Source organism: Peromyscus californicus, unplaced genomic scaffold (assembly GCF_007827085.1).
Source record: "Peromyscus californicus insignis strain IS unplaced genomic scaffold, ASM782708v3 Scaffold_11__1_contigs__length_118956290, whole genome shotgun sequence".
Taxonomy (NCBI): Eukaryota; Metazoa; Chordata; class Mammalia; order Rodentia; family Cricetidae; genus Peromyscus; species Peromyscus californicus.
In genome coordinates, this window is record NW_026294402.1 from 101,642,677 (window position 1) to 101,665,429 (window position 22,753).

The 22,753-nt window shown below is 40.0% G+C and overlaps 1 protein-coding gene across 14 annotated transcripts in view; it reads right to left on the reverse strand.

Annotated features, from left to right (window-relative positions):
* The window catches only part of Dock3 (dedicator of cytokinesis 3), a 377,571-nt gene that overhangs the window by 71,217 nt on the left and 283,601 nt on the right, over window positions 1–22,753 (reverse strand). For 13 of the 14 annotated variants that reach the window (XM_052719644.1, XM_052719626.1, XM_052719604.1 and 10 more), the window contains 4 exons: window positions 18,826–19,018; window positions 12,541–12,668; window positions 9,744–9,890; window positions 7,187–7,285 (listed from right to left, as the gene is read on the reverse strand). In XM_052719644.1, coding sequence (XP_052575604.1) covers window positions 7,187–7,285; window positions 9,744–9,890; window positions 12,541–12,668; window positions 18,826–19,018 — 567 coding nt within the window. The remainder of the gene's footprint in view (window positions 1–7,186; window positions 7,286–9,743; window positions 9,891–12,540; window positions 12,669–18,825; window positions 19,019–22,753) is intronic. The other variant, XM_052719543.1, reaches the window with a different exon arrangement.

Genomic DNA, 22,753 nt, shown 5'->3' on the forward strand with positions numbered 1-22,753 from the left:
GGGATTAAAGGCGTGCGCCACCACCGCCCGGCCCAAGGCCCCTTTTGCTTCTTGTATGCACTTGGCAGGAAATGAGGCTATGGTACTGGGCCTGCAAGCCTGAATCAGGCTGGTATGGTGATATTTTATTTGTACTGAAATGTGATTTTATTTGTATGTTAATAAATAAAGTTGCCTGGGGGTCAGAGCTAATAGCAGGTCATAGTAGAGCAGGGTGTTGGTGGCGCATGCCTTTAATCCCAGCTCTTGGGAGGCAGAGCTAGGTGGATCTCTGTGTGTTCAAGGATACAGCCAGCATGGAGACACATGCCTTTAATCTCAATAACAGACGGGCAGTGACAAGGAGGTCATGTGGTTGGGTTTACAACCAATGAGAAGGCAGAACAGAAAGTCTATATAAAGACAAACACACAGGAAGTAGGTCTCTTGGCTGAAGAGGATAGCTGCAGCAGAAAGGGTAAGGCTCTTAGCTCTGACCTCTTGGGCTTTCATCTCTGCATTGGCTCTGTGTTTCTTATTTAATAAGACAGTTACTTCTACAGGCTGGAGAATGGAGGGGAGGTTGGCACCTCTCTATGTTCCTATCCCGGTCCCCTCCTCAGAATTATTTCCATAGTCAGTTTTCATATTATTCAGTGCTAGTGAATAGAATATGACTTGTGTTTTGAATCCCTGCTGAACTTATTTATTCTATTTCATATTAAGCAGAGTTGGGGCTTATTTTATTTATTATTATTATTGTTTTTTTTTTGTTTTTTTTTTGAGACAGGGTTTCTCTATGTAGCCCTGGCTGTCCTGGAACTTGCTTTGTAGACCATGCTGGCCTTGAACTCAGAGATCCCCATGCCTCTACCTGCCAAGTTCTGAGATTAAAGGTGTGTGCAACTATATTTAGCTGGGGCTTATTGCAGATATTTTAAGATAGATTTTAAGCATGAAGGTTAATAGACAGGTGCACTACAGAAGAAAGCACAATGGGGGCTTCTCTAAGGGTCATTTGTTTACTTTTGTTAGGTTTTGTTGTCCCTGGATGCTTCAGAGTTTACAGTATGTAAAGTGGTGCTGTCTGTAGGTAGAGATAGTTTTAGTTCCTTTCTAATTCACATAGCTTTTACTGTTTTCCTCAAGCCTAGTTACTTCAGGCAAGTTCTTCAGCATTAATAATGACTATCAGTGAATAGAGCAGCCAACCTTTTGTTATTGAGTGTGACACTGTCTATGGTTTTTCACAGGTGCTCTTCACCACACCAAGGTTGTTCCTTTTTATTTCTAGTTTCTTGAACGATTTTATTACAAAAAAAATTGTGGGTTTATTTTACTTTTTTTTCTGCCATTATTGGGAAAATCGTGTTTTGTTTTGGTTGTTCTTTATACATCCTTGGATAATAGGATGTTATATTTTTTGACTTCTATGTGTTATGCCAATCTGGCATTTTGGAGGATAAATTCAATTTGATCAATGTATTTTATTCTTGTATTATGTTGCTGGACTGGTGTGTGTGTGTGTGTGTGTGTGTGTGTGTGTGTGTGTGTGTGTGTGTGCGCGCGCAGGTTTAGTGGTATATGGTATTGAGGACTAAACCCAGGGCCTCTCTACCACTGAACTGGATCCCTTCCCCTGCTAGCATTTAGGTGAAGAATTTTTTGCTTATATTCACAATGGGAAATTTCTGACTTTTAACAATAATTTCATAAAATGTGTTTGTTGGTTGTTTTTACTTTTTTCTCTTTTGTGGAGTCAGCCACCCAGCTCCCAATAAGTCATATATGGAGGTTTATTCTTTACTATAAATGCCCAGCCTTAGCTTGGTTTGTTTCTAGCCAGCTTTTCATAACTTTAAATTAACTCGTCGGTCTTCTGCCTCTGGGCTTTTACCTTTCTATATTTCTGTGTACCTTTCTTTCTGACTCCATTGCTGGTTGTGTAGCTGGGTGGCTGGCCCCTGATGTCCTCCTTCTTCTCTCACTCCTAGATCTCTCCTCTCCCAGATTTCTCCTTCTAGTAATTCTCTCTGTCTGCCAGCCCCACCCATCTTTTCTCCTGCCTTGCTATTATTGCCATCAGCTCTTTATTAGACCTTCAGGTGTTAATGACAGGCATAATAACACAGCTTCACAGAGTTAAACAATTCAACATAAACAAAAGTCACACACCTTAAAATAATATTCCCCAACAAAAATGACACAGAAAAATGTTCTCTTTTTGTGAAAGATTCTGGCATTCATTCCTCTTAAAATTTTTGATAAAATTATCAAATTATTTAACATTTTTTGAAATGAACATTTCTTTAATAAGTTTTCTTATGCATTTTCTTCATTCATTGACACCTGTCCAAAATCTTACTTGTTCTTACTTCGTTCAAATAGCATCACTCATTAATACTCATAAAATAATACCTAGTATACAAAATCTATGCTTTGGGACCTTATGTAATCTTAGAAATCTTGATTACTAGCAAATAAATTATGATGGCTCTTATACTGTATCCAACTCTGTCATCAAAGCCAATGAAAGGATGTTTACGTAAAGATAAGGCGGTGGTGGCGCACGCCTTTAATCCCAGCACTCGGGAGGCAGAGCCAGGAGGATCTCTGTGAGTTCGAGGCCAGCCTGGTCTACAGCGCGAGATCCAGGAAAGGCGCAAAGCTACACAGAGAAACCCTGTCTCGAAAAACCAAAAAAAAAAAAAAAAAAAAAAGATAAGGAAGTAACAATAAAATTCAAGTTATGAGCCAATCACTATACTAAATGTATACACACAAAACTCTATTGTATAGTGTCTTCATTTTATAGATACAGAAAGTAAAACTAAAACTCCAACAGATCTGCTTTTTAAAAATATTTCTTTGTATATGGGGGAGTGTATGTGCACAGCGTGCATGTGAGGGGCAGAGGACAACTGCCCGTGACTCAGTTCTCTCTTTCTTTGCATTGAGGCAGGGTCTCTCATTTTTGCTGCTTTGTTATGTACACGTATTTCTGACTGTTTTTCCCATCTCCATCTCCCATCTCACCATGGGAGCACTGAGACTACAGGTCAGTGCTGCTGTATCTGGTTTTTCATATGGGTTCTAGAGATAGAACTAAAGCCATCATATTTGTTCAGCAGTTGGGTTTTTTTCTCTCCTGAGACATTTCTATAGCCATACATACATATGTATACATATATAGTTTTTAAACATTGTTGTTTCACTCATTTGCTCTTTGTTAGATTTGTTCTCCTTTGCCAATATTTTCTGACTATATAAGGGCAGAGGTCATTTTCTTGGTCTCAGTAAGTGTTCAAAAATCTGGTCTTGCTCTTATTTTTTATTAATATATGGAAATTTAAAATTGATAATTTATTTTTTTGTTTTTTTTCCGAGACAGGGTTTCTCTGTGTAGTTTTGCGCCTTTCCTGGATCTCGCTCTGTAGACCAGGCTGGCCTGGAACTCACAAAGATCCGCTTGCCTCTGCCTCCTGAGTGCTGGGATTAAAGGCATGCGCCACCACCACCTGGCTTGAAATTGATAATTTGATCTTGCTAGTTGTAATAAATCTTCTAAAATGAATACAATAAAAGAAACACTAAGCCATATTCTTTAAAAATAAGAATTTTAAGGCTAGGAAGATGACTCAATGTATAAAGTGCTTACTGTGCAATCATGGGACCTAAGCTGGGATTCCAGAATCCACATGTCAAATACATTTGTGTGTGTGTGTGTGTGTGTGTGTGTGTGTGTGTGTGTGTGTGTGTGTGTGTTCCCAGCATTCTTACATTAAAATTAAGATGGCAAGACAGGAGAATCCCTGGAAGGTCATGGGTCAGATACCCTAGTGTACACAATGAAGATCACATATCAAGAAACACTGTTTCAAGGCAAGGATGACACTGAAGTCCTATGGTCCACAGGCAAGCCATGATAATACATGCATACTTCCTCCACACATGAATACACACACATGCACATATCTCTTACCCACTTACATGCAAAGATAAAAGGTATATAAATGATAACTAAAAAATGCTGTCCTAAAGAGCACAGGAACAGATTCCATATTTAATGTGGTAGACTGAACATGTTCTCTTATTTATGCATCTCTTCAAATCTTTAAAAATGACAGTCAAGAAAGTAAAATATAGAGATTCACAGAGACAAAACAGGAGAGAATACAGAAATCAAATGAACTCAACAAATATAGAAAACTTTAAAAGGGAGAAATCAGGGTTGGAGAGATGGCTCTGTGATTAAGAGCGCTTACTACTCTTCCACAGGATCCAGTTCTGTTCCTAGCATTCATGTAGGGCAGCTCACAGCAACCTTCAATGCCAGCTCCAGGGGATCCAATGCCTCAAGTCTCTGAGGGCACCTGAAGACATATGCAAACACTCCCCGCAACACATGATTTAAAAATAAAAAAATTTAAAAGAAAAAAGTATAGTGACTGACTTAACAGACTTGAGGAACCCTATTCCCTGCAGAAATGGGGCTTTTGGAGGTGAGAGCACTAGGAAGCAACAAGGGGACATCAGGCAGGCAGACTCTCAGAAAGGCACACAACTGCAGGGACCAACAGACACTTCTGTGGGGCTGGGGTACGAAGGATAAGAAACAGGAAAATTAGTTTCAATCTCTCTGGCTCCCCTCTGCTATCACACTCATGTCATCAGGTACTTAGCCTTTTCCTATCCCATCAGGAAACTGAGAAATGTTTTCTGGAATTGGGTGATCACTCAGTATTTGTTTTCAATACAGTAAAAGCTGAAATCTGAGACGCCAAAAAGAAAACAGGAATTGAAAGAAAGTTTATAGGTTAAACTGGAACACTTGTGGATTCTATTTTTCCATATTAATGTTTTTTAGTTACCATACAAAATAATGGGTTTCATTATGACATTTTAAAAGATATAGATCACTGAACTTATCCACCACCCCATTATCCCATCTTCCATCCTCCCCAATCATTTCCTTCAGACTTTGTCCCCATTCAGACTTTCATATATATATTCTCCCCCACTCTTTTTTTTTTTGGTTTTTCAAGACAGGGTTTCTCTGTGCCTGTCCTGGATCTCGCTTTGTAGACCAGGCTGGCCTCGAACTCAAAAAGATCCACCTGGCTCTGCCTCCTGAGTGCTGGGATTAAAGGCTTGCGCCACCACGGCCCAGCTCTCATATATTCATCTATCTATCTATCTATCTATCTATCTATCTATCTATCTATCTATCTATCACATTTATTTTATTATTTATTTGTGAGAGACACAAATTTCTTTCAAGTCCAAGAGAACAAATCTACATATTTACAACTAAGACAAGCCCTGTTTACAACTAAGATTTCAAAACAGCAGCAATAGACTTTACTTTTAGATACACACTGACATCAAGGAGTCTTCTCTATATAGGAAGAAAATCTTTAATACAAAAGACAGAGAATGGGCTAGGCATGGTGGTAGAATTCCTGTAACCTCAGCTTTCAAGAGGTAGAGAGAGGAAGATTGTTAGTTTGAGACTAGCCTGGGATATATAGTAAGTTCAAGGCCAGCCCGAGCCATACATTAAGATCCCATTCTCTGCAAAAATGGGGCCAGAATATAACTCATTGGTAAGGGCATGCCAAGGCCTGAGAACCATAAAACAAAACAAGCCAGACTGAAACAAACAAATAGACAAGGATGTCTTTAAGGAGAAAGAATGACCTTACAGTATCCAACAGCTCTGACTATGAGTCAGGTGGAGAAGAGAGGTATACTAAGTGACAGTTAGAGTGCAGAGGCCAGATGTGAAAACAAAATAAAATATAAACACATTAGAAATGAGGCAATCAATTTCTGGACAAGCAACACACACAAGAAAGGAAATAGAATCATAGTACAGCTCTTGGTTTACCACCAATTTAAATAAAATTAACCAATTTAAATAAAAATGCATAAAGTCTACATTGGAAGAATAGTAGGAAAGGTGGGCATGTGAGAGAGGAATAATTGAAGAGAACTCTCTTCATTTTCCTTGGGAAGAAGAAAATAGATAACTAACAATATCTAAATATTTTCAGCAGAAGCTTCCTGAAGAACAGCAAATTAAAAAATAGCTGCTGTTGAGGAATAGGGACCAGCTATTTGCCAAGCTAACCAAGGAACCACTGTTGAACATATTATAAATTTTGTGGACAGTTTTAGCTTTTATAATCATATAAATATTTCTGTAATAAAAATAAACAATTAAAAGCAAATGATATCAGTCTGGTTGAGACTCAGTATCACACACAGGGTGAAAACAATCTAGAATAGGCAAGTCTGTACTTTCTAGCTCTATACCTCAGCTTGGGCATTGCTTGACCTGTATTTAGGTTCTGGTTGTCTTTTGATTCACTTTACAGGTTATATACAATACCAACCTGAAGAGATCTGTCTGTGGAGAGGAGGCAGAATCAGATACCAAAAGGTGACAATTGTTATTAAGTGACACAATAGAGTTAATAAAAATAATATAAGTGGAAAAGTAGTGGGATACATTGCTATATAGTGCAAGTGACTTTGTTCTGAATAAAAGCAGATCACAGACCTAAAATCTACAATAGTCCTTAGCCCAGGGAGGAAGTAGCATGCTCTGATGTAGACACAAACCCCAGCAGTCTGTGAGCAGCTGATACTATGCTCAGCAAGGGCAATGATCTCCTGTTGTCTGGACTTCAGGCTCATTACTTTGTACCATCTGCCCCTCAGTACTTCAAATTCAAAGTCTGGCAGCTCAAGGTAGGAAGGGTATACCCTGGGTCTCTACAGGTATTTTCCAGAACTACATTCAAATAAAGAAATGTTGTCAGCATCTTCATTATATATCAGTATTATAGTTATTAAAGCAGTAAAGCCTGGTTTGTACAGAACAAAACATAAGAAAAGGAGCATCCTGGCTTTCTGACCCAGGGTGTTTCAGGTTATTCTCTAATAGAAGCGTATGTTCACAAAGCTGCTATTAGCTAGATAAAATTTTTCAAGTGTCAACCTGGGGTTCAGGGCATGCAGAGGGCACTGTCAGATTTCAGCTTCTGGAGGTCATGTATTCAGCTTTAAATTGGGGCTGCTGAATCCTTGCCCTAGGCAGTCATGGTCATTCAAACAAAACCCCTGACAAAGGAGAAGCCTATTGGCAGTTGTGGATGACTACTTCCTTTCCTGGGTAAAAAGCCAGTGCTCTGTTGCCTACCTTGAGTTCATCTTTGCTCTGGAAGTTGTCTAAAAGGTGTTGGTAATGGGTGTCACACATCTGACGGAGCAATGAGAGGAGGCAGGACACATATTCGCCCTGGGAACCAATCCAAAACAAAAACAAAAACAAAAACACTTAGCACAGCCAGTCACAGGGGCTTTGTTCTCCAAATCACAGAGGGTAAGAAGAGAAGGGAGGGTTTGAGATGGCCCCAAATGTTCATGGAGAAAGGTGACAACTGTGTTCCTGAAAATGAACTTTTTTTCTAGGAGTGTTTTGGAGTTTTAATAAAGCTTCTGCAGCACAGGGATATTAAAAAACCTTCACATATAACATCGAGTATTACAAAGTGAAGTATTACTATTTTCTCTACAGCAAAGTTTTGGCTAAATAGTCTTTTATCATAAGAGTACAATACTGAAGTCTATAGAGGCTATTTGGAAAGGGAGCCTCTCCTCTGGGCAAAGTTTAGATCATCTGCTGGGAGAGGGCGGGCAGCCCTTCAACAAGGACATTCTGGGGAAGGGCAGCTCAGCTGGGAAAATGGAACATAGGTGATCAAAAGAAAGGCAAAGCAATCAAAATTGATCTTTGGGAGGGAACAAGCTATGAACTTCAAGGCATATTTAAGTATAATTATGAGTTTTTTAAGCCAATGAGGGTCCGTTAAAAAAAAAACAATAACAAAACCAAAAACTCAACGCTTTAAGGATTCCAAAGACCATGCTATGGCAGTTATTGGCATGGTTCTTAAAAGGCTGTCTCCTCAGAAAAGAAAAAGTATTTTACTTAGTTGATTTTCAAGTGTTTCTAAATTCACAGTAGCCTTTAAACTTATCAAATCCTTTCTAGAGCCCTGAAACTACACAAAATCTACACATGTATATGAACTTCAGTTTTATCTGAAAATGGGCATAAGTCATAATTAATTTGTTGTAAAGGTCAGATGAGTTTGTGTGTGTGTGTGTGTGTGTGTGTGTGTGTGTGTGTGTGTGTGTGTGTGTATGTATGTGTATGTGTGTGTGTGTGTGTGTGTGTGTGTGTGTGTGTGTGTGTGTGGCGGTTAGCATTGAAGCACAAAGTCTAATACATAAAAGGAACCCAACAAACTATAGCTATAATCATAATCTAAAGAAATGGATGGCTTCATTAGTAACACTTGTCAAATGCTTCAAGCAGGGTCAGACCCCCTAGCAAGGGCTATGTAAGTGTTGATTAGAAGGCTGGGCTACCAGGACATGTCAGGGTACACAGTTACTTCACTACAATGAGCATGCTATCAACAGGGGCTTTCTAACAAAAATCTCACTCAGCTTTCCTTATGGGATTTTACATGCTGTGATTCTTTCACTGCTCATTAAGGCCATTTCTGTTCTAAGCTAAAGTTCTAGATTTCTCTTCAGGACAGTCCATTTTAATAGAATTGTTTAATATAGTTAATTATCTTATCAGCCCATAAGTCTCTTACTTAAGCTTTCTCATCTCTACTTGAATTATGGACATATTGATGAGAGATTAAAAGTTCTTCATCTGAAATCTTTGGCATCTAATTTGTTGAAGTTTACTTTAGAATCTGTTCTAGAACAGATGGACTGTCTGATTTGCAATTCTGACATCCTATTTTTTTCAATACAAATGAGTTCCTGTTTATGTCTATTCCTAGGCTGTCACACTGAGGAACACCACAGACTTGTGCAACAGACAATGCCCATGGTAAAAAAAATTACTAAGTCTTGTTTTTCAACAGGGGCTCTTAATGAAGGAGACACTTTTTCCAGGTCGAATGGTCCAGAACACATGCTCACCCTAACATGCTAGAGTTTGGCTTGTTCCCAGAGATGACTTGTTCAAAGAGAGTTCTAGCATCTCTCATCTTCCAACTGAAAGAGTTCATAGAAACCGTTTATCATGTTACCACACAAGGGCTGGAAAATTCACTCTGAATATGCAAGTGGGGTCAGGTGCCAAGGGTTCTGTCTCTACCCATCTGAGATGCTTTCCTAGTATGTTTCTCTCCTAATTATGTCATATACATTCATTACTTAGCAACATCTCTGATATTCTACCACACTATATTTTTCTTGATGTTATAAATTTAGATACATATACTATGGACTAAACCAACTAATTTGTAGACCCAAGAAAATTATTCTGTTCTATATATCATTTAGGAGAGCTTTAAGTGAGGTTTCCTACAGGGGATGGCCTGTCTATCTTTTATCTTTAGCCTTTTCCTACAGCTTTATTATATCACTGCTTCAATCAACATTTATAGAAAGTGACTTGGCTTAAAGGCTAAAACCAACTGAAAGTATGGTAGGGAAACCACACAAGAAACATTCCTTGAATCTTCCTTAAACTAGGCCCCTGGGAGTATGAAACTAGAGCTTTCAGAGAGGTGGAGGGGGTAAAACTCAAGAAAGAAGAGGGTGGCATGCTGACAACCATGTAGGGAGGAGGCTGAGATGAAAATGGTGGGGTGGTGAGATAGGAGTGATGTGAGGAGCCCCAGGTTAGAAAAGAAAGCAAGAACACCTCAGTGTTAGTTACTAACAGTGATCTCTGCTGTGCACTGCGGGCACCGCTGCCCTCTTACCGCCTCCTGAGCATGTGATTTACTCATGATGGTGAGTAGAGTCTGTAAGAGCACATCCAGGAGGCTTTCCACCATCATCTCTACCTCCTCCATGACATCTGCCTCCTGGAGTGAGCAGTGAAAGAGCACACCATTAGCATTAGGCCAAGCAGATGTTCAGCTAGTAGTACTTACTAAGCTGCATCAGGAGTGAGTTTTTTGACTAGATCTCCAACACTGACCTCTCAGACTCACCAAGATGAAGTGTGTAAGGAACCCAGGACAATGGTTTTGGGAGGAGGCGAGGCATGTCTGTCTCTGCTGTCTAGCATGGAGGCTGAGGCCTTGCCTTTCCTAATGCCACGCACAAATTTCAATCTCAGGCAGACACATTAATTTTGACAGACAGGACAGAGATGAATGCCCTGAGTTTAAAGTTTTCTTTGATTTCCCTAGTACAGTGAAAAGAAAGCATACCTCTACTGACACTGAGAAATGATAAAGTTTGAGAAATGGTAAAGTTGCACCCTAGAGTGTGGCAGGAACTTTTTTACCAGTGCAGGCATCTTTTTTATGAAGTCCCTTTCTTTCCTTTCTTTTTTTCACTACTTGCAATTTTTGCAAACCTCCTCTGTGGCCATTTCTAGTTCCTCAGTCTGTTGCTGTTCCCAGCTCATCTGAAAGATTCTATTCTCAATCCATCTTTCTCTTGACAGCTTTATAAAAACAGAACATGCCTTCTCATTATAGGCTACTTCCCAGTTATTAGAATTTTAGAAGAGTTTGTAGTACCCTTTCATAGACATCAATACTCATTTCAAACTTTTTAGGGTGGCTTTAATTATCTCTCAAAGAGATTCCCATTGTCCCTTCTCCAAAATATATTTACAATTTTTATTTTGGGTGCCTGTGTGGTTTACATGTAGTACACATGTATGCAGGTGCACACAGCTGTGTGCATACATATGGAGGCCAGAAGTTCACACGTGATGTCTTCTATTTGTCTTTTCACCACCATCATCACTATTGTCTGAGACCAAGTCTTCAACTGAACCTAGTTTGCCATTTCATCCAGAATGGCTGGCCAGCAAGCCTCCTAGATCGTCCTGTTCCTCCATTCATTCTCTCCCCCACAGTGTTGGGGTTATAGACATATGCACCATCATACCAGTTTTTACATGGGTGCTAAGAGATCCAAATTCATACCTTGGTGCCTGCAAAGCAAGCACTTTATAAACACTGAGCCATCTCCCCAGACCTTCAAAATATTTGTACCACTACTGATCATAATGATCATCCTCTATCCATCCATCGTCATTAAACATTTACTATGTGCCATTCACTGTTTGAGAACCTGACTATACTGAGATTAGTGAACTAGATAGAGACTATCTCTGATCTCACAGAGCTTAAATTTACCCATTCACCAAATAAAATTATATTCTACCCCATTTCACATACGGAATTAGCTCTTGGGGCTAGAGTAATCTCTCCCATCTATCAAAGTGATTATAACACTCTTTTTCCTGTGATACAGGTTTGAGCAGTTGTAGTCAACTAATTATACTCAGCTCTCTGTTCTTCCAAATACAAAAACTACACCCTTCAGGTTTTTCACTGGTTTCCATTTTTTTCCTTTAAAAAATTCTTCAATTTCTCCCTACCCACCTTTATTTTTTTTTTAAAGCAATAAGCTATCTCATATATGACCTGTACTTCTGTAGATACTATGTGTTTGGCATGGCTTCTATGAGGTCTGGTGGGAAGGAGAGTTGCCAGGTCTTGTCTGGAGCAAAAAGCAAACAATAGGGTCACTACAACCATTACAGTCACTTTTTGACAAGTTGGGCCTCTGTCATTAGATGGTACTTTAATTCAGGATAGTAGAGCTCCCTTTTTGGGTTTCAGTCTTTTGCTCAAATGAGGCATGCCTTTGTTTTAGGTGCCTCTTTTGCTCCACCTACATAGTCTAGCTTTGTACGTTATCACCTGGACTATGCCCTTTATTTTAAATGCTCTTCAAATTTTATTCTAGGAGCATTAACTTTAAAAAAATTATGTAATAAAACCCATGCTTATCCTCATTCTCTTTATAGCTTTCCTAAATCTCCCAATTTCCTAAATCTCTAAAAAGAGAAAAAGAAAATAAATTCTACTCTCACCCATGCCTTTACTCTTCTACCTCAGTCTCTCTCCTACTACCACATATTTCCTCAAAAAAAAAAGAGAGAAAAGAAGATAAAACATTCGTTGAAACCTGACCTCTAAAGAATGATTCTACACCGACAGAGCACTCTATGGGTAGCATACAGCTACTGCATATCCTGACCTCACCTAGCAAGATGTAAAGATGCCACAGGTGGAGTCAAGCTGTCTGAAAGCTGAAAGAAAAGTCTGAATAAGCAAGCTTCCTCTGCCCCCTAGACTGGGTCTGCTTCCTGGTATTTGTATTTATAATCTTAAGAAAACTCCCAAGAATCTAGAATTAATACCTTTTGATAGCAACAGAAGATGGAACAAAACTGGGCTTTCTGATCCGAGGGAAATTATATATCTGTGTACATTTATAGTAGTATAACAATTAATATACCAAGAATGTACTGTATTGAGAAACCCGTGGGCACACACAGATTTCCATTCATTCTGGCACTTTCTTTTCACCAATAAAAGCATCTCTGACTGAGAAGTGAACAAAGTGATCACTGTTGGTCTGCTCCTGACTACAATAACATAAGATCAGGGCAGAGTTAAGTGGGGACAGGTGTGGGGTCACTACCAGAGAGCTGGTCTTGACGATGGAGAAGATACTGCCCAGAATCCCTGAGCAGATTAGCAGCTCTTTCTGCTGCCTCAGGTGAAGATGAATGTGATGAAGAACCACAGGAAGCAGGATGCGACGGGATTCTAGGAAAGAAAACAGAGATGAGGTTGTCCATTGGAGGACGGCTAACTATGGCTAGAAGACAGTGGGACTGTGGGACTTAAAGGGGATGAGATTAGGAATAGAGTCATAGCAGAGGTTACCCCCTTTGAAAAATCTAAAAATCCTGGGCTTGGAAACCGTAAGCCATTCTATGGTTCTCTTTTTTTCTTCATTATTATTTTAGATCCCTATACTATAATGACATTTGATAGCTTTTGACTTTGCTTAATTAGAAAGTTAAAATGCATGGGTGGGGGTGGGGGTGGAGAGAGAGGAAACTATGTGAAGAGATTTTATAAACCATTTTATTTTCCAGGATAAAAGGAACAAAGCCTGCAGTTTTTGCTAGAGGTTACAAAGCACAGTTTCAGATTAGAAAACATGGACAGTACCTTGTGTATGTTCTGGAACACTGTCCTCTGAGCATGACAGCTATTGTCATTCCTTAATCAGAGCAGCTGTAATTAGCCACAAGAGAGCCTCAAGATTTGACCTGGTGGCATTCCTTGTGGCATGGGGGAGGGTCATCAGAGCATCCCTTGAGGCTCCAGCCACTCCCTCCTGTGCCCCCTCCTAGCTGCATCTAATTCAGCTCTGGCTGTACATGGCTCAGGGAAGAACCAGAGTATATAGGTGAAAGGTTCACTGAAGACTGCACCTGTGCGGCTCTAGGGAAGCTGTCAATCCATGTTGGGGTGAGACTTTTCAGGGATGAAGCTGTTCTGGAGTCACCTGTGTGAGTAACCTCTCACCCACACTCCTGTATGCCCAGTAAATTTGTTGGTTCATAAAAAAAATGTAAATAGAAGCCTGCTTCCAAAGGATATCTTTTCAATGATTAAGCTCCAAATTAAAAGTAGTTAGTTTTAGCTGGGCTGTGGTAGTGCACACCTTTAATCCCAGTACTTGGGAGGCAGAGGCAGGAGGATCTCTTTGAGGTTAGCTTGGTTTACAAAGCGAGTGCCAGGACAGCCAGAGCTGTTACACAGAGAAACCTTGTCTCAAACAACCACAACAACACGAAAACAAAACAAACAAACAAAAAAGTAGTTGTTTATAGTGAAAAATCCATGTGAATGTCACACTTATGAACTACGATGACTAGATTTGTAGGCTTATTAGGAATCTCTAATTGCCCCTCATCATGCCACGGCTAAGCAGTCTGTCATTCCTATTCTGGTATGCATTCACCCTGTCAAATCTCTTTTCTGTCACAGGCTTGGTAGACTGCTATTGGTAATGTTCACAACAACAAATGGAACAGGAGTATAACCTTAGCCTGTCATAGCTTTGATAACTAGTGAGCTCTTACACCAATCCTACTGTATACACTTAAATATCTTTCTTTTCTTCTTCATGTTGCCAGAATAGCAAGTCATGAAAAAGAAACCATGTTTGGAACCCCTAATTCAGACAGGCTGAATGATATTCAAGCTCCCTTACTGATAAGAGTTGTTAAGCAGACTGACTCCTCTCACATGCTTGATTTTCTCCTGTGTAGAATGGGGTGTTAAAGGCCTTTTCTACTAAATACAATGCAAGTGTGAACATGTTTCTGGCACCCTAAACTCTTGTGTGGTAGTGACTGTGCACCCCTGCAGATACTGTCCCCTACCTGTCCATACTAATTCAGTTGGATTATCAATAACACAAGCCATGGAAAATATAATTTACTGTTTACGTTTGATCATAGTTAAGAGTTCCACATGAACTTCAGAAATAATTTCTTTCATTTTTATTTTATGCATATAGGTTTTTTATCTGCATTCCACATATATGCAGTGCCCACAGAAGTCAAAAGAGGGGACTGGATTAACTGGAATTGGAATTGCAGATGGTTGATGCTGGAAATTGAAGCTAGGTTATCTGGAAAAGCAGTCAGTGCTCTTAACCACTAAACCATCTCTCCAGCCCCCAGAAATAAAAAAAAATAAGCCAAAGATAAATTATATGACATATAAGAGATTTTGACTGTTTTGTCAAATATTTATAATATGTTCAAAAAGAACAGATAGTTGTTCTGTATTTAAAAGGATGTCTGGATTTAAAAAAGCTATTATATTTTAGATCAAAACATAAATACAGTAGGATTAATAACAAGCAATAGGTGCTTTCAGATAAAATAGCAGTTTATTGTTAGAACATGCCAGAGAAGATACTAGATTGGTATGTTCAGAGAATGTAAGAATTGGTTATATGACATCACTGGCAAAGAGCATCTATAACTTGAACACTAAATTAGAGTAAAATGCAAATGAAAATTTGGTGGTGGATTATCATAAAATCTAATTATATAGTCCAACATTACATGAGTTTTAAGAAAAATTTTTCTTAAGTGATTGTGTAAAGCAGCTGAACACATACAAAAATAACAGAAATAAAGGATGTGAGAGCAGTTAGCTGCTTCATTTTCTGTATTTTTTAAAAGTGACTTTTTTTAAACAGCAAATAAAGGAAGAGTTGTAAGCAGTGGGTTTAGTGACCAAGTCCAAATCATTGACAACAGTTTTCAATCTGAGGCAGAAGAAAGAAGCTTATCAACAACAGTTACTGGGGAAGGGCTGACTTCTTCAATGGCAGTGTTACCATTACTGCTCTGCACTGGTAGAACTGAGTTAATGGAAATATCTCCTTAGTATTCCAAGTGTATACAGCATTGAACTAATCAGTTGTTCTTTTTAATTTTTTTATTTAAAATTATTTTCCATCTTACATTAACAACCCCTTTTCCCCCTCCCTTCCTTTCTCCCATTCCCCCCACCCCACCCCTATCCCCTCATCATAGGGGGTAAGGTCTCCCTTGGGCAGTCAACACAGGCTGACATACCAAGTTGGGGCAGGACCAAGCCCCTCCCCACTCCCCACTGCATCACGGCTGAGTAAGGCATCAGCACCACAGGGAAACAGTTCTGAAAAGCCAGTTTGTGTACCTGGGATAAATCCTCATCCCATTGCCAAGGGATCCACAAACACATCAAGCCAGACAATTGTCACCCACATTCAGAGGGCCTAGTGTAGCTAGAGTTTTCCTGCCTGGCCCACAGTCAGGACAAATCTCTGTCACCGGCCAGTCCCACAGTCGCTCAGACCCAACCAAATAAACACAGAGACTCATATTGCTTACAAACTGTGTGGCCGTGGCAGGCTTCTTGCCAACTGTTCTTATAGCTTAAATTAATCCATTTCTATAAATCTATACCTTGCCACATGGCTCGTGGCTTACCGGCATCTTCACGTGCTGCTTGTCATGGCGGTGGCTGGCAGTGTCTCCCACTCAGCCTTCCACTTCCCAGAATTCTCCTCTCTCCTTGTCCCACCTATACTTCCTGCCTGGCCACTGGCCAATCAGTGTTTTATTTATACAGAACGATATCCACAGCAGCCTAGTGCGTTCCCATGCAGGCTCCCCAGCTGTCAGTCCAGAGTCCATGAGCTCCCACTAGCTTGGGTCAGCTATCTCTGTGTTTTTTCCCATCATGATCCTGACCCCCCTTGCTCCTATAATCCCTTCAGAGAGGAAGAGCAATGAAAGAAGTACCTTGACAGTGAACCATTAAGGGGTTAGGGAGAAATCTGGAGCTAGGGAAATTCTCAGGAACTCACAAGGACGTCCCCAGCTAAGATTCATAGCAATGGTGGAGAGGGTGCTTGAACTAGCCTCCCCCATACTCAGATTGGTGTCTACCCTAATTGTCATCATAGAACCTATATCCAGTGACTGATGGAAGCAGATGCAGAGACTCACAACCAACTACTTGGCCAAGCTCCTGGAATAAGTTGTTCTTATACTTGGAAGTTAAACTTTAAAAATTAACATGTAAAATTCTAATTATGAAAATTCAGATAGCTGTTTTGCTGATGCTTCAGATTTATTCTTGTGCTTGGAGGTTTATTCTAGAACAGTATCCTACTTAAAAAATCAGGCTCATATTTGATGCAGCTGAAAGGTTGAACTTGATCACAAGCAATATAGTTTCATGGATAAATCCAAAGGCTCTTTCTGAAAGGTATCCTAGACTTATAGTTAGGCTGTGCTGACCTCCCAGGGAATATGAAAGGCTTTCTGTCCACTTCTATCTTAAGAGAGAGAAGGAATCTATCTGACTGATGAGCCAAAAAAAAAAAAAAAAAAAAAAAAAAAGCAAGCACAGGGTTTCCCAGGTCCCTTTTCAGGGCCTTTTTAACCTCCTTGGCTTGTCCTCATCTTCTTGGACTGGACCCGCTTGCTTCTTTTCATCTGACTACTGTTGTGACAGGACCCCACAGCCAGGCTATGGCTGTACCTGTGGCCTGGAGACAAAGGGCCTCCTACTACACACTGAGTTTTTATGTCCCTATCAAATTCATACATCAAAACCTATTCTCCATGTGACAGTATTTGAAGTGGGAAACTTTCTAGTGATAAGGTCAGGAGGGCCTTATCCTCATGAATGAAATTAGTACCTTATCTCCCCTTTGAGACAGGTCTCATTATACAGGCCTGCCAGGCCTGGAACTTGATATGCAGAACAGGGTGGCTTTGAATGCACTGAGATCTGCCTGTCTCTGCCTCCCGAGTACTGAGATTAAAAGTGTGTACCACCTCTCCTGGATGAGACTAGTGCCCCTTAAAAAGAGATCTCAGAAAGCTTTCTTGCTCCTCCTGTAAGGTGATAAAACAGAGAAGAGAGATGTCTATGAAATAGGAAGTAGGTTCAACTAGACATCAAGTCTACTGGTACCTTGATCCTGGACTTTCTAATCTTTACAACTGTAAAAATTAAGTATTTGTGCTTTTTTGCTTTTTGAGACAGAGTTCCATTTAACCCAGGCTGACTTCAAACTTGCTATGAAGCCAAGGATGACCTTTACTTTTCTTTTTCTTTAAACTTTCTTTTTCTTTGTTTTTTTTAACTTTCTCTCTACTTATTATTTATCTATTCTTTGTGTCATGCATCTCCATCCCATTCATTTCCCCGTCCCTTCATATCTGCCCTCGCAACCTCCCCCCAAAATAAAATAAAATAAAATTTAAGAGAGAAGAAAAAAAGGAAAAATCAATCTCGTCACGGAAACTATAGTGTGACACAGTGAGTCACACAGTAAGCCCTTTTACTCATTTATCTTTACTTGCAAGTGTTCATCGAAAAGAGTCATTGGTCTGGTTCGAGGCCTCTGGTTTCTGCTACACTATTGATGCTGGGCCCTCACGGGAACTCCTTTTGGTTATCCTGCTGTTACCCTGTGTTGTAGAGATCCTGCAGCTTTGGGTCTGTAGGACCAGTCCCTTCATGTGCTCCAGCAGATTACAGATAGGGTGATGTTGAGGTGGGCCAACTCATAACCCTGGTGCTGGGCCTGGGTAGTTGCAGGGTTGGTCAGTTCACCAGTTCACCAGCTTTTCCTTGTCTTCACCAGGGTGAGCTCTCCTGCATTGCCCTGGCTAGTTCACGCCTTGCATGGATGAGCAAGGGGCGGGGCCAGTTCTCCTGCTTTCATGTGGTCAGGGTCAGTTCTCCAGAACCTCCACCTTTAGGACCAGCTCTACTGTGTTTCCCAGGCATGGCAGTGTGTGTGTGTGTGTGTGTGTGTGTGTGTGTGTGTGTGTGTGTGTGTGTGTGTATGGGCACTAGTGCACGTGCAAGTGCATCTTCCCCTCCCCATGCTGCCACATGACAGATGAGTAATGGGACAGCTCTCCCATGCTCACAACTTCAGGGCTGGTTCACCCAGGACCTTTACTTTTCATGTGCTGAGTTACAGGCATGTGTCCTCATGTCCCCCTACACACACACACACACACACACACACACACACACACACACACACACACACACACACACACAATCTTACTATGTAACTCAGGCTGGTTTCAAACTCACAGAGATCCACTTGGCATCATACCCAGCACTATTGTTTGTAAGTCATCCAGTTTACGCCCTATGAGTACACCCTAAGTACGGTTCCTAAGAGTAAATTGTGAAAGAGGCAGCGGGTCTAGGTCTTAGCTGAATTTCTCATATAGTTTACTAAAATCTCTACACTTTAAGGCTCACTAGTTTCTTACATCATGGCTGTTAAACTGGTATTTTGATCAGTTTAAACTTGGCTACCACCCTGGAAGGGAAGAAATAAACTCTGACTCTCAACTTAATTTACCTGAAAAAGAAAACAGGCGACTGTCCACTGTCCTGGCGATGGACTGCAGCTTCACCACATCCATTGACTGTCCGATGTGCACAGTGCTAGGCATACTTCCCAGTGTACCTCTCACAAACTCTGCTACCTCTTGCACAGTAAACATTTGCAGCAGCTCGTCAAAGATGGTAGGGAAAGAATTAAGCAGTGCAGCCTGTGGGAGCAAGTAAAGCTGTGGTTAGCTCAGTTAGGTTTGTGCTTATCTTGTATGTTCAAAGGTATGAGGTTGAAAGAGTTTCAGAAGGCACTATAGCATCCCTGCCTTGAGAGGGTTCTTCCCTGGCCCTTGACTGTACTCAGTCCTATAGCACTCTTGGAGCATAGGGAAAGGAAATCCAAAAATGAAACCAGGGATTTTTACTAGGGCTCAGGCCATTTGAAGCTTTCATAACTTTCCAAGCATTTGCAGAGAAGAGAAGGAAGTATAAAGAGAACTTTGCACAATGTAGCTTAAGACAAACAGTTATTTTTCCTCAAAAAAGATTTAAATGTTTCTTTTCAATTTTGTTTTCCAACACAAGCCAGAAACCTCTAAGAAAGGGAAAAGTAATCGAAAGCTGAGTGCCTTCAAGCAGTACTAGCTGGACTCTATCAATAGCAGTAACCCAGCTTTAAGAACTAGACCATTTTCCAGGGATAGTGATATTTGTATATGATCATGTAATCGGAAGAATACATAAATTATTTTCTAATATGTGATCTCTGGCAGTCTCAAGTATAATTCAAAAGTATGGGAAACATGGATTCATTCAGTTATAAAATCTTGAGGACTACTGATAATGCTGACTTAGAATTCAGTGACTCAGATGACCCAAACAAAAAGAGTAGGGAGGGAGAGAGAGAGAAAACACATGTGCATGTGGGTTTCTAGGATCTGAGCTCTGTAAGCAAGATGGGGGTCTCTTGAGAAAAATGTAACAATTTATTTTAATGAGGTGGGGGAAGCATGATGGCATTAGTAGTTTTATTTATTCATTCATTTGAATCACATTTATTTATTTATTTAGTGGGGGAGCACATGCTCATGTGGAGGTCAGAGGACAACTTATGGGAGTTGGTTCTCTCACTTCACCACGTGGGACCTGGAGATCAAACTCAGGTCATCAGGGTTGGCATCATGAGCCTTTACCTGCTGAGCCATCTTGCTGCCCCAATCTGATAATACTGATCCATAATTTTTGAGAGGCAGAACATTATGAGAAAAATAATAGATTTTTAAATTAGAGAAAAATAATAGATTTTTAAATTAGACACATATGAGTTCAAATTCCAGCTTTAAGGCAGGTGTAGTGTTTCATGTCTGTAATTTTAACTATTCAGGAAGTTGAGGCAAGAAGTTTCAAGTTTAAGACCAGCCTGGACAACACAACAAGACTCAATACAAATAGACAAATGCCCAGTTTTATCATTTGCCTGCTGTATGTTTGATGAATTGCCCTAATCCTTGGTTTTCTCATCTATAAAATGGGGATGCTGCTGCTACTGGCATATGGAAAATTTAGGTGCATTGTTTTCAGCAGAGTGCCTAGAACACAACAAGTCTTCAATTAGTGCTATATACTATGTTAATTGTCAATTTGTCAAAGTCTAGATCACCTGGGAGAGGGGTCCCTGGGCATGCCCTTGAGAGGTTATCTTCATTATGTTAACTGATGTGGGAAAACCCATCTTTATTGTAGGCAGGACTGTTCCCTGGGCAGGGGATCCTGAACTGCATAAACAAAGAGGACTGAGCAGCAACATGTATTCACTGCTCTCTGTTTCCTGAGTGGGGATGTAACGACGAGCTGTTTCAAGCTCCTGCTGTCTTGACTTCCACTATGATGAACTGTATGTTGAACTGTGAGCAGAACAAACACCTTCCTACTTAAATTGTGTTTGTGACAATATTTTACCACAGCAACAAGAAAAGAAGCAAAGATGAGCTGGCTCTTATTTTCTTCCTGGATTTATTGAAAGCACCATGAAGGAAGCTTTTTGTACTTCTTAGTCTTCTTATACCACGAATCCCAACAAGATTTACAAAGGGAAACAGAAGTGGCACCTTAAGAACAAAAGGTAACATCCCACTTTTAACAAGTGAGCTGGGGTTAGGGGAGGATGTTTTTCTTAAAGGATTCATCAGGCAGTAGATAATGGTATAGAGTGAAAATTTATGCCACGGGAAAGCCTGAATTAATGTCCTTTATGTTAAGGCCAGACTAAAGTGTGAAATTCATATGAATTCTGTCTTCAGGTTAATAACTCTATGAAATATCAGGAATTTTATTTTACGGCAGTTAAAACTAGTATACAAGCATGTAAGCAATTCAGATACAAAAGACTAAAAGAGGGTTAGGTATGTCATACTCAGTATATGAAGAAATTTCCTACAGTTATGCACCAGAACAGAAAGATACACTCTGACAACTTCTGATAGTCATGATCAATGATAGAAAGTCTAATTGAATTGTAAATTTTCCAAGAGTTCTGAAATTCTTGAAACATAAGCTTGGTAGCAAAGAATCGGATTTGAACCCTAAATATATCTAAACTGATACCAGGTCTACCAGGTCTAAGCTATCTGTTCTGATGTTTCTCCCAATGACCCAAGGAGGCAGCAGATGAAATGCCCAGTGGTCAACCAGGAACAAAAGCTGGTTCTGCAAGAACATTTGACAAGTGTATGTACTGAGCCAGAAGCACCACTGTCTGTACAAAACATTGACAAACACCCAGAAAGCATGTCTACCTTGCCCTGTTAGCTACCTTCAATCTTTCTGTAACTCTTTTTGGGGAGAGAAGCAGCAGGTATCCTTGGGCCCTATTAGAAGGAACAGATAGATTGGGGAAAGTCAGGGAGAAGAAAATGAGTTTCTTGTGGTACTTTTAAAGTGAGCTCATAGGCGTTTCCTTAGAGAGGCTCTTGAAACCTTGATAATTCCTTTGTAGCATGGAGCTCCCAGATGACACTTGTTTTTTTGGCCAAGGAACCTACAGGGAATTCATGGGCATAAAGGGACAATAAAGAGGCAAGTGGAAGACAAAAAAAAAAATAGACTATTCTAAACTCAAGTAAGACAGGGCTTAAACATACACTTTGACTAATAACTCATGCAGTCATGGAATGGAGAGACACAAAGAAACTATCTGATCTTTGTTGACAGCTTTTGACATAATTGGCTTCAAGGAGCTGAAGAACTATAACCCACTAAATAAAAGTCTACTAATTTGATAAGAGAAAATAACCCCAATGCCTATATGGATGAAGTAATGAATGTTTGATTTATTATAGCACAAGTCTGCTTGGTAAAGGTAAGAGACTAGCTGGTTAGGAAATTTTGGTATGAAGCAGAAAACTTCTAACACTGGTATTTCTAATAGAATCCAGCTCTAATGCTTAGTCAGTGCATTCAGTTATTCCTATTAGGTTTCAATTTATCCCATTCTTAACAGTTGTAATGGACTACCTAGGAAATAAAATAAAATATATTTTAAATATCCCCTATAAATACAATGTTACTAACAACTATAGTATGGTAACTAGCAAATTTGGTCTAAGGAGAATTCATAATAATAAAGTTCTGCTGCTTTTCTAGTATAAAGCCAGTAAGCTCTTTCATACCTCACAGCTGAGGCAAAGTTGGCTTTCAAGTAAAGAGCAGCATTTTGTTCTACCAAGTATTTATTTGTAAATCACCTCTTTCCCAACACACAGAACCTTACCACAATTTCTTCAATTCTAGAAATCAGACCAAGAAAGTGCCTGCTAAGACAGAGTCATCTTAACAGCAACACCTCCCCACACAGTAGCTGTAGATGTCCATCCCAGAACGGGGCTGTCAGTAGTAAGGCATGGAAGAGGGTCTTGGGGGTTCTACCCCTCACTACTAAACTACTTGTTACTAGT